Source organism: Montipora foliosa, chromosome 13 (assembly GCF_036669935.1).
Source record: "Montipora foliosa isolate CH-2021 chromosome 13, ASM3666993v2, whole genome shotgun sequence".
NCBI lineage: Eukaryota > Metazoa > Cnidaria > Anthozoa > Scleractinia > Acroporidae > Montipora > Montipora foliosa.
In genome coordinates, this window is record NC_090881.1 from 5761918 (window position 1) to 5774417 (window position 12500).

The 12500-nt window shown below is 39.2% G+C and overlaps 1 protein-coding gene across 1 annotated transcript in view; it reads right to left on the reverse strand.

Moving 5' to 3' along the window:
* The window catches only part of LOC137981563 (uncharacterized), a 14002-nt gene extending 12427 nt beyond the window's left edge, over window positions 1-1575 (reverse strand). The window contains exon 1 of the mRNA XM_068828657.1: window positions 1381-1575. Coding sequence (XP_068684758.1) covers window positions 1381-1575 — 195 coding nt within the window. The remainder of the gene's footprint in view (window positions 1-1380) is intronic.
* Window positions 1576-12500: the final 10925 nt, after the last annotated feature.

Genomic DNA, 12500 nt, shown 5'->3' on the forward strand with positions numbered 1-12500 from the left:
AATATAACTTTATTTTTTTTCTTCAGATTTCAAAAGTGTGTTTGCTTAACACCTTCCTGGCAAAATTTTGAGCTTTAAGTTTTATCTAAAGGCTGTTTACTTCTGAGTGTAAGTTCTGAATTTCACGGTCTGCCATTACTAATACATGTATATCAAAACTGAGCACCTTTACGGTCTCAGAGGGTTGGATCAAGGGAAAAAGTGACGTCATTCACTCAATAGCTTAAAATTTCAGTGTGTAAACCATAGTTAAAAGCAGTTTATTATGTATGCAAAACATAACTTTAAAAATCTGAAAGCCCAGAACTCTTGTGCTGCACATTAATTCAGTCGGGTACAAGTGCATTGCATTTGTAAACAGTGAGTCTGAGAACTGACCGTCCCGACCAGGCATTTGGAAGGACTAACTCTAAACCGCTTTCAAATTAAAACATTTTGAAGATGATATATACTCTTCCAGATGAATGCGAAGGATTATCTCGCAAGTGTTCTTTCAAATTTGTTGCATTTTCTTTGCAAACTGATGGGTCTGGCCAGCCAGTTCTGACAAAAGGAAAGTGCCCTGAGTCATTCTCTCCTCAATAGTATACAGCTCTGTCAAGATTTTAAAGTTAGTAATGGCAGACCATTAAATAGGAAAATTGCAGTGAAAATAAACTGGTGTTTTTTTTTTAACTTTAAGGCTTAAAACTTGAGTCACTTAGTGTTAAGAGATTTGATTTTCTGATCATAGTACCACTTTAACAGTTGTGCTTTTGAAGTGACAAAACCATTGAAGCAACAAACTTATCCATAGGGGTGAATCAATAAAATACACTTAATACATTTCAGAAGGGTGTTTGCCCTGTGGAGTTCTTATAGTCTCCCAGGGGCCATTTTATAGTTCAAAAGGGTGGCAAAAAAACATCTACATGTAAATGGCCCCAGTGATAGCATAAAAAAAGTGACAGGACACAAGGATTTCTTAAATGTAAGGTTATTCTATTGAATTACCCATATGACATCCAGTTATTTACCCTTTAAAATATCAATTCCCATCTATTTATTTGAAAAGCACTCAGCACTCAGAGTTTGGGTTGCCTATGGTCATAGCACATGACATGAAATTCGTATTGGTGGAGTTTTCACATGTAAACACCCACGAAAACTCGGTGGAATCGTCTCAATACTCGGAATAGAGGAATAGCAAAGAAGTTCAGCTAAACAAACACTGCTCAAAGGAAAAAAATACCGAAACTAGCCAGAGGCGCAGAGAAATCAGGATTCACGCACGCAGTCCATACGCGATTCCCCAAATGAACCGCATGAAGTCATAGGCATTACGTATAAATTCATCGTACAACAAGCCGTTTTAAAAAACTAACGATAGAATATACTTACTCGGCACGGTTGCGGGATTGGCATCTTCCTAGTTCTTTTTCTGCTCGCTCTTTCTTGTGGTAAGCCGCTCTCCATTTTAGATGCTAGTTCCTGAAGCATGTTTCGCTGCTCATTATCTCGCGCTTCTATTGCTTCTCTGAGGCGTCTATTTTCCGTGAGAACCTTTTCAAGCAATACGACATACTGATCTTCCATTTTGCAGGTAGAAAAGGTTAGGAATCAGGTCACGAAGGTAGAAACTTTCACACAGCGACACAACCGACTTGTCGACACAACCCAACTAGCAGATAAAATTCGCTCATGACGCTAATTTCATGACGCTAGTTCCGAAAGTTCCCGCCATGAATATAAGTTTCTAATTGGCTTTTTTCTATCAGCTGGTACGTGATTGGCTAAGCTAAAACAAGCAAATCAAGATGGCGGCAACACGGCAACCGGTTTTCACAATTCCACATCCGTTCACATCCACATCCGTTTGGTGTTTTAGCTTTGAACGGTTCAATGGAATTCTTGGTGCAATGCAAGTGAATGGAAGGTCTGTGGAGATACAGCTGATGCGCAAACTTCTGGCTGGATGGTTTGTTTGGGATGTGAAATTTCCAAGTGAATTTCAAGAAAATTTTTTGCCATTTTTTTCCCAAGAATGTCATGATTTATCTGAAAATTTAGTTGTGAAGAATGCCACCAAATTATTTAACAGTGCCTCTTGCTTGAATTTGGGGGACTTTCAGTGGAGTGACCTCACAGTTGTTAGTCTTCCCAACTCTTTCAAACATTTTGCATTGGATCCAGATGATCTGAGACTACTTTTTGAATGCTACAAGGCATTGTACCCCAGGGAAGAAATTGAACTTTCCTCAAGTGTTGCCCGCAAATTTCCAAATGTTTTACTTGGCACTGAAAAGTTTGGATCAAAGTTGGACTGCCGTAACTTGAGATCAGCTAGAATTATGGCCTCTTGGAGTGGTGATGATGGTTTGATTGATACCTCTGTCCCTAGAAAACGTTATACAGGGTTCGTACGCGTCTTGAAAACCCTTGAATTTTGAGAGTGCATTTTCAAGGCCTTGAAAATCCTTGAAAATTTCCGCTCTTCATTCCTGGTCCTTGAAAGTCCTTGAATTTTTTTCTGACCCGCATTTTTAATCTTTGAAAACTTCAGTGAAAATAATCAGCCACTCAAGCAGTGTCATACAGACGCGACGAGCTATGGGGTCGAGAATGGTTACCAGTGCCTTTGAATTATTTTCACGCATGTACGTTTTGGAAAATGAGGAAGAATTGTACTGTCAGACCATTTCTATGGGTAAATTCATCGACGTAAATAAAAAAGAGGTCCTTGAAATGTCAAAATTTGGCCCTTGAAAGTCCTTGAAAAGTCCTTGAATTTTTGGTCTAAAAAAGTGTGCGAACCCTGGAACTTATAGTATTCTTCAGGACTAATGCCCCGTTCACACCAAACCTTGAACATGTTTTGGAGGTGTTTAGTTAAACACGGTTTCAGAGTGTTTTCTTTTTAAATCATGAATACTGGTTTTTGTTGACTACAAATTTAGCACAGATCAAGGTATGTATTGAAAGTCACCTGAATCTCATATAGAAGCCAGTCGTACATTTTTCTGTGAGTGGTTTTCATTTTGTTAAACCTAGGTTCATTAAACATGTCTTGTTGGTGTGAATGGGGTACTTTAAGTTATGGACTTAATGGACTTAGGGAAGTCCTAGTTGTAAGTAATTTTTGGTCTTTAAAGAAAACAAAATACATGTATATCAAAAACTTTGTTTTATCAACAGAGTTGATAATGTAAATTGGCCACCGCATAGAGATTCTAAAGGCTGTACATCATGCTATTTAGATTACATTTGACTCACAGTGTTACACAGGTCTGGTTAGGCAACAGAGGAATCACTGCAACCAGTTTCTGTGGTGTAAATGTACATGTACTGTGGATCCTTGCTGAAATACATGTATCTATATCACTATTTAAATCTCTCAATTGCGTCGCACTCAGCCAACTTAATGCAACACACCTCTGGTAACGAGTTGTTCAATTAGAGGTAAATTTTTGAAATACAAACATGTCACATTGAAAATTGTGTTTCTATCTTCAGTGTTGTCATATGATATACAGTGTCTACAGTGCAAGATATCTTTTAGAAAGACAGTACTGTGCGTACTTAAAGGCCCATGTACACGTAAAAGACGTTGCACGCTGCGCTGATTTTCACACAAACGGAAAATCAGAAAATCGCCAGGAAGAGCCATGTGCGAAAAGCCCAGTCGAATTGTCAACCAGTCAAAACACTATATTTTAGGTACAAAAGTCGGACCGGATCAACTCGGACCGCCAGTCCGGGTCGGATCAACTCGGATCGCCTGGGATCATGAAAAGAACATAAAATTAAATGAAAATGAAACTTTTACCCATTTGAAGGTTAAAATTCCACTCAAAAATGGGCCAAATTAAGAAAGACTCGAGAGGTTTTTCCGTGTCGTGCTCTGTCTTGACCAGCCGTCATTTTGCATTCTTAGTGCCACTTCCTCTCGGACTCGTCTCGTGTTCATCCATCCCTGATCCCGCCGCGTCAATCTCCACGAGAAGGTAAAATCTAGGGTTAAGGTTTGTCTGTGAATTTGTATCCGTCCACCAAATTGATACTTATAGTCATAACCCATTTCTGTTCGCGGAAATTCGCTTTACTTCCTGTTGGCTTCTAATTTGGAGAACAGGAAGTTGATAGATTTAGCTAATCATCAAGCAAAATTTGGCCTCCTTGACGACAAGGGATTTCAGTCCAAAATGGTTGGAAACAAGACTGCCATGAAAAATAAGCAAATATATACATTCTTAATTACTAAAACTATCAATTTGGTGGACGGATACAAATTCACTGACAAAGATGGCCTTGATTTTCACTTCATCTGGGTCCATGATCGTGGAGATTGGCGCGGCGGGATCAGGGATGGATGAACACGAGACGAGTCCGAGAGGAACTGGTGCTAAGAATGCAAAATGGCGGCTTGACTACACAACACGACACGGAGAAACGTCTGGAGTCTTTCTTAATTTGGCCCATTTTTGACTAGAATTTTAACCTTCCCTCGCGACTGGACGGATCATATTTCATAAATGTTGATTTAGTGTAAGCCAATGAGAACTGCTTGTTTTTTATTCGGCACATGTGAAATGCGACGTTTGAAACCACTGCGGAACTTCAGTCGAATATAATTCAATTCTGTCGAGTTTAATTTATTCAAACGTCGCATTTCACATGCAGATAATTCTTGAGTTGTATTCGGCACATGTGAATTGCGACGTTTGAACTGGGCCTGAGAGAAACACATCATGTCGTCTGCACTACCCTGCGGGCAGAGTGCATTTGTGCTAGACTATTATGAAAGCTTCGTAATTTTGCGAAAGATGCGGTTTAAAACCATCACGTAAAACAAAAACAAGCGTAATCTGACTGAACACATTTACCCTAGCTTTACAGCAACTTTACTTGGGGTCTAGTAAAGTGCAACTTTACGCAAACTTTATAATGTGCGTAAAGAAAAGTAAATTAGGCTCATCGACTTTAAACCACCTTTACGCAAGCTTTACGTCTTAAGGCGTAAACGTACCTTTACAAGACTTTATAAGAGATGTGAAAGTGGCGTAAAGTAGTTGACCCAACTTTACGCAGATTTACGTAACTTTAATTGTCCGTAAATGCCTTTTTTCATGCTGTGTATTTGCATAATAATAACATCGAACTCGTTCTTAAAGTCGCCTATATTAATGACGGCGGCACGTAGGTTCAAGTTTTTTGTCAAATAGAGTCCTGTTTTAAAACTGAATTTGTTGTTTTTTTCTATTCTTTTACATGCGCTCACAGAGACAAGAGATAGGATTCATTCACTGGCTTTCTCTTCCTTTTTTTGGATCAAGCGCGGAGAATTGTTTAGTATTAGTTCTGAAGTAAAGCAATTGCAAGGTCTTAGAATGTCTTGTATAACAAGAAAGTATTTGAATTTTCAGTAAAACAATTTTGCTTGCTAACAGTGAACTCGAGGGACCGAGATTTGCTAGGAGTACATACATTTGCCGAGTTGCAAGGTATATATGTTGCAGGTGAAACCCGGTTTCAAGTTGAATCCGTTTTTACAGGTTAAATTGGTGATATTTATCTTACCTAGGTTGAACATGGACTCAGATGAATTGAGGAAACTTGTTTGGAACCTAAATGAAACTTCGAGAAAAAATAGATTCAGGTTAGGATTAGTTTTGGTTATTACACATCGATATCAATTCTGACTTTTCAGTATACAAAAGTAAATAATGAAAAGAACTCGGTTTGGTTATAATTGTCCGTCGCTGAAGTATAGCGGTAAAGACTGAGGGCTGTAGATCTTGATCCCACAAGTAGGTGCATAGTACAGTTCTTTGATCTATGATAATTTTGCAGTATTGAGACTCAATGGACAAGTGTATGAATGCTGAAACCGATAACCGATTAGAAAGCTGCTTGGAAGATGCGGTAGCAAAAGACCTGAGTTGTATGATAGACATGGATAGGTATTGTTATTCATATGACTTTCTTTACATCGGAGGCTATCTTGAAAGTCGCCTGTAGATAGTCACTGTGAAAAATGTACCTAAGTTCTAGTTTCGTAAGTACTCCCTGCCGTGTACCTCAAGGATAGCTCCTTGGACCAATTCCCTTTGATTCTTTCGTTTCTCCTTCCTAACCTATGACACAGTACCTGAGGTGATAGATATTTCAACGCACTTCATTCCTTCGGTTGCTAAATATTAATTTTTTTTACTCAAGTAACTGAAATCGACAAATAGTATACCATAAGTGCAGCAGGTAAGTGACAAATTACTGTTATTAAAAAATTATATTCAAAATAACTTAAAATCATGTTTCTTGAAGAAATTCTAAGTGTTAAAAATGAACAATTTTCCTGTTCAATAAATTCTTCTTGTGATTTATTTATTGTAACAAGGATGAAATTGATTTACCTATTCGAAATGGTCTGTATAAAAGCAGACAAACTAGTATTCGTAAAAAATGGACAATAACTTTGAGTTTACAAGATTTGTTTCGATCGATCATTGATCATTTCAGTTGCAAGTGTTCGTTACAGTGCGAATTTGAATCTGTGTCAATGTTGCAATTTGAACTTACGTATAATACATCGCCGTTAGAGTTTTAAATTAACATATTCACGAAGCCTGTGATAAGCAATACATGTGGTAGTAGACACTACCTCAGAATTTTAAACTGCCTTAGGATAATAAAATCAGTACTCAGCCTGGACATGCAAACAATACAACTAGGTATGAATCGAAAATCAACGTGGACAGTGTGCTAGACATACACTTCTCCTAAACATAAGCCATGCCTACTTAAACTTACGCACCGAAAACAAAATTCCAATGAGTGGAAGAAACACTTCTCCAAGGTATTTAAAAATGCACATCCTGAAATTCATCATTCTACGGTAAAACCATATTTCCTGGAGATCACTTCTTTCTGCGTTTGTTCACGAGTGAGTCCATAATATTCCAGTGTAATAGGAATACTTTCTAAGTTCGCTGAGATGTTTGTCTTTCTGGTTGCTCAAAGACGTTGTTCCAGGACTGCTTGTCTCTGGATCGTAAGCACTGAAGTGAACTTTTGATTTGGACACGGACGTCGGTACAGGAGAGCTGGGTCGGTAGTAGTTCCCAGTGTTCTCCTCAGATGTCGTACAACTTGTTGGAAGACAGAATAAAAATGGCGTTTTGTTCCTTTGGAAAAAGAGAGGATCCTTGTGGTCCTGTAGAATGGGCTGTGTACGATAGGTCTATGGTCCCATTAATGAGCTGCCAGTGTGATATGAGCTTGTGGCTCCAGGGAAAATATCCTGGTTCGGGCGCTTCCGGAAGCAGAGGACGTCCAACTGAGAGGTCATCGGGCAGCAATGGTAAGAAATAACAGGCACTAGAGGGTATTTAAAAAAGAACTGAATTGTGTTTCGTTTACAGAGTATTAATTTGTGACGACGTTTCGATATGTAAACAAAAGAGAAGAGTGAGAACTAGTTTTTCTTGAAGCTTTCTGATTAGAGGAATATTTAAGCCCTCATTGTGAGATGTCCAACACTTCTTCAATTTCCTGCAATATATCACGTCCATCTTACTTCTCAGCAGTTTTAGTGTAAGTCAACAAGTTTACATTTTTAAATTTCAAATACTACTGAATAACATTGTTTTAAATTTGGTTACTTATCGTATTTCAAACATGTTTACCTCAACAATTACTAGCATTCGAATGATTGGTTCCTGATTTCATCTAATGACCCGATTCATTTACAACTGAATTTTGCCATTATGTCAGTTTACATTTCCAATATTAACATGAAACTAGAAAACTTTGCATTTGTCCGCAAAGTATCGTTTCAATCTAACCTTTAGTCGTCAAAACGCTTGTAGCAGTCACGTTGTGCGATATTTTAAGATCATGTATTTCCAAGCTTTTTTCCCAACATGTTTACATTGTCAATTACAAACTGTACGTACGCTATTGTGAAAATCTTTTCATCCTGACGCCAAAATAGATTCAGTTTTTGATGGGAAAACAAGAAAACTACCTCAGAGCGAAAACTGTTGAAACTGAGTCCACTGAAACAAACAGTGTCTTTAAAAAATTTGGTTTTATCAACGGAGTTGATAATGTAAATTGGCCACCGTACAGAGATTCTAAAAGCTGACGTTTCGAGCATTAGCCCTTCGTCAGAGCGAATCGAGGGATTATGGGTTACGTGTAGTTTTTATAGTAGAGTAGGAGCTACGCTATTGGTGGTAACATGGCAACGTGAAAAATAGGAATATATTAGTTAAATGAAAAGCGTTCGTTAATACCGTGAGGATAAAGGGTGCCGATTTGGAAGATGAATTTTTGTTCCAGATTCTTGCGGCTTTCCGTAGTACCTAGATGTAGGGAAAGGCCGCAGGCTATCTGCGGAAAACATGATTAGCTATTGGAGCAGTAACAAAGACCATTGCACCACTAAGATGGTTCTGAGAACTTATTTTTCCAAGAGAATTAACTTATACGTAGAGGACTGTTTGTTTGCCTTTTGAAAACGCGAAACAATAGTTAAATCTAAGTGGGCTCTCAATCAGAATTGCGCCCTTGAAGAGTATGGTGTCTTTCCAGTCCTGATTGTGTGATAAGTTTGTTGTTAACCAATCGTTATGGGACCGTATTGGGGGAATACCGGCCCTTGGTCTGTTTTGTACGGACGTCACTACGCTCAGATCAAACCATCAAGGCCTTGGGCCGATATGTTTTGTTTTGCTCCCAGTGAGGCCCTCGCGCTTGGTTAGTAAAGATTGTTTTCCTGTTCCGCCAGTACAAGTGTTGTCATCCTTGTCATGAAGACAGCAAAGGTGCATCAAAAATAAAGAAGCGTGTTCCCAAAATGCTACAACGTCCGCGACGAGTGAATAAGACCATGGCAGAAATGATTCATCAGCACACGGGCATTGTTGTTGCTATAGGATCAGGTATCCCTATTTTTGTTATACACACGTTCGTGAGTACCGTAGTTATATTACAACTTTTCATGTATTTTTGCCGAACTCAACCAACGCATAAAGGGAGTGAAACCCAGGGATCGTAATTGCTATGAGAGCGATCAAGCAGAGGATGTCCTTGGCAGACAAAGTTGCAGGCCAAAAGTTATGTTTTGTTTAGTTTTCAAGGTTAGAACCGCTATTTCTAAGATTGTATTGCTGGCTCCATATAAATACCTAGACATTTCATTAACGTTTTCTATCCATCCATTTATCTATCTTCACTTCATGCAAATTGAGTAGCAAATATGTAACACGAGAATTTAACGGTCTTTTATATAACAGCTATTTGCAGTACGTGTAGACGACTAGTCGCCGAGACACCGGTTACTTCAGCGCAAAGACTAGGAGAAGAACTGCAAGTTACGGTGCCCACTACCCCAAAATCCATACCCAGACAGTTGCGACTACGAAGACCAGACGATGCAGACTATCGTGCGTCATTTGGTTCAGCGCTTTCTGCTCCAAGTAGTTCTTCACAAGAGGAGCAAAGTAGCATCTTGCCGGAAGGTAAACGAGAAAGAAGAAATTTGGATGTGCTGAATAGCGCCCTCAGCTTTATATCTGATGGAAAATTTGAGCCTCTGCCGTTCTACGTAGATGTTCAGTGGGATTCACTTTCAGACGGAAACAGAAAATATCACACTGAAAAAGCTGAAGAAACTGTTTCACTTGTCCTTGGCACCATAGCCCCTTTGCAAGAAAAACGTTTGTGGCAAGCCATTATTCAGCGTCATCAATATGTAAATAGCTCGGGGATTACTCGGCCACTAGATGTTGGTCTGATTTTGCTCGCATATAAAGAATGCGAAAACAAGTCCACCAAAACACAAATTTTGTCACTCATTAGCAACCAGTACAGCCAGTCTCAAATACAAGAATTATTACCTGGAATCTCCTTACGACAGATAAAGAACGCAAGAAAACATACCCAGAAATAGGGGCCAGGGGAACCAGTGGTAAAGGAGCAAACATTACCATGTAGACTGGATATGGAAAAGGTGAAGGAGTTCGTTTACTTTATTTCGCGGTCCACCTTCTTACAAGATGCTGCTTTTGGGACGAAAACACTGAAGCTCCATTCTGGAGAATCTATTCCTATTCCAGCAGTTGTTCGCACGATGACGACGACCAAGATTGTACATCTATATCAGGAGGGATGCAAGAATGAAGGCAAGGTGCCCTTAAAAGAGCGCACTTATTTTCGGATAATGGAAGTATGCATTGCGTCAAAGCAGAAGTCTTTACAGGGTCTTGACAATACCTCCACTGCAGGGGCGAAGGCATTTAAAACGCTAGAGACACTTGTAGACAATCTCGCCAGGAACGGAGCAGGAGTGGCGTGGGGTCGAGAAATTGAGGGAGGCTTAACTGCAAGCAGGCAATATCTTAAAGGAGAATACAAGAGCCATTTAGGACCAAACGAAGACTGTGCTGACCACTGTACAGTCTTTGCCCTATCTGGTCCAGGAAATCAAGAATTTGCCTCTGTTTGTGACCACCGGCACAATTTATCTTGTTCAGAATGCCAGAAGATTAAAAAGGTTCTGAAAGATATAGAAGAAAAAATCGAGAGAGAAGAGCTAGAACTGACAGAAAACCAGAATATCGAAGCCTGGAAAGCCCATCTTCTTAGGTCATTCCATCAAGACCAAGCGAGGCAAGATGCTTTAAGCCAACTTGACCAGAAAACAGTCATTGTTAAGAATGATTGGGTCATTAAGCTATTACCGATGAAGTTCAGAGAGACACAATCGCAATGGTTTGCGGTCACTTTGTTTATTGGAACGGGAAGGCGTCTATCGTTTGTGTTTAATATGGTGTTTCCAAAAAAAAGGTTTAATTCTCTGATCTGCTGTGAATGGAAAATGGCCAGCGATAAACTGGATTTTGGCGGGGTTTCGGTATGACGTAATTTGAAGGCATTTCAGTGCTTTCTGTGAGTCAAGTCGAAAATACACATAATTTGGTACACGAAAAGGTGTGATTTCCATCCTTTCGCTTTTAAAAGTACGCTAGAAATATCCTAGAACCGATTTCGAAATAATTTTTCGGTCAACACATGACATCTAAAGCACGCGCAAGATGTACGAAATTAGCTGTTGTTTACGAATGAGAAACAGACATAACCTCTCCTTTAACTGCGATCGCATGCCATTTAAAGGGAACATCCACTTCCCGAAAAATCAATTCTTAGCAAACATTGTTATACAAAGATACATTTTCATAGAGGTCCATTTGTAACATTACTTATTGCTTTCGGGCTAGTCTCCTTCCAGAGAAGGGATTGGTAACGCTTACTAGCAAGTCTTCTAAGAGACGTGTCGGGTACAGGCTAATTGCATGTTCTTTGGAATGACTGACTGAGCACAATGATCAAAAGAAAGCACCCGAGATTTGTTTTACAATGAGATACAAAAGTGAACAAATTTTTACCGGCTGCACATTATGACATTTACATGAAACGGTCTACACGGTCTACCACCACTTTTCACTGAGAAAATAATATGATATCATATTTCTTGCCGTTGCGATGGTAGACCGTGCTTGGATGATAGACCGTTGGTAAATGGCATAGACGATGTGTACAGGTTTTCTAACTGTGTGAGCTTTATTACGAATCACCTGGTAATGTATTGGATTGATTAGAAAAGAAAGTACTAGTTGAATTGTCCTGTTTCCTCGAAGATAGGATTTTTGACTGTAACGCCACCATCCCGGTTGACGTCGCCAAGAAACACAATAAATGGTATTGTGTTACATAATACGAGCCATGTAAAACTTTCGGAGCTCAGATCTGCAGTACAAAATACTTTGCTCGCCTTAGTATTTGGTACGGAGTCTTCTGTTAGCGATGATAAGTCCAAACACTCGAAAATCGATGCCACCGTATGTCAATAATTAATATCCTTTCGTGTTTGGTACAATGTGCTTTGCACTTCGCGTGCAAACTTCTGAAATGTTTCAGAGCTTATACGATATTTTATGATTGTTTCTTTAGTTCCCGCTTTTCTACGTTGAAACGTTTCCCTATAGGATTCAAATCCGGACTGGCAAAATTATTGCAATCAATCAGACAACAAGTTGCAAAAAAAGTGGAGACACTTCACCTTCTTGGGGCGTTATTAATTTCCCTATTATCTCTCACACTGCAGCCCCCCTCCCCCCCTTATCAGTGTTGCTAGCAAGACAAAAAAAATGTTGGGAACTTAAGCAGTCAACATTGAAAGGGGGAGAGGGGAGAGGAAGTGGGAAAGGTTTAAATTCTAGATACGGCGGGCATTGGAAGCTAGAAAAGGTGTTTTTTAATGAAAGTGTCTCAACAACTTTGCAACTTGTTGTAGCTGCATTGTATGCATATTTATATTTAAGTACAGCAAAACTTGCTTTTTTGTGATTGATTTTCTTCTTTGCTAGGGTGAATTTAAAATTGTATGTTTCGTAAAGATATTTAGACGCTCTAAAGCAAAGTAAAGTATTTAAAACTAAATAGAGCTAGAATAGGTGTGA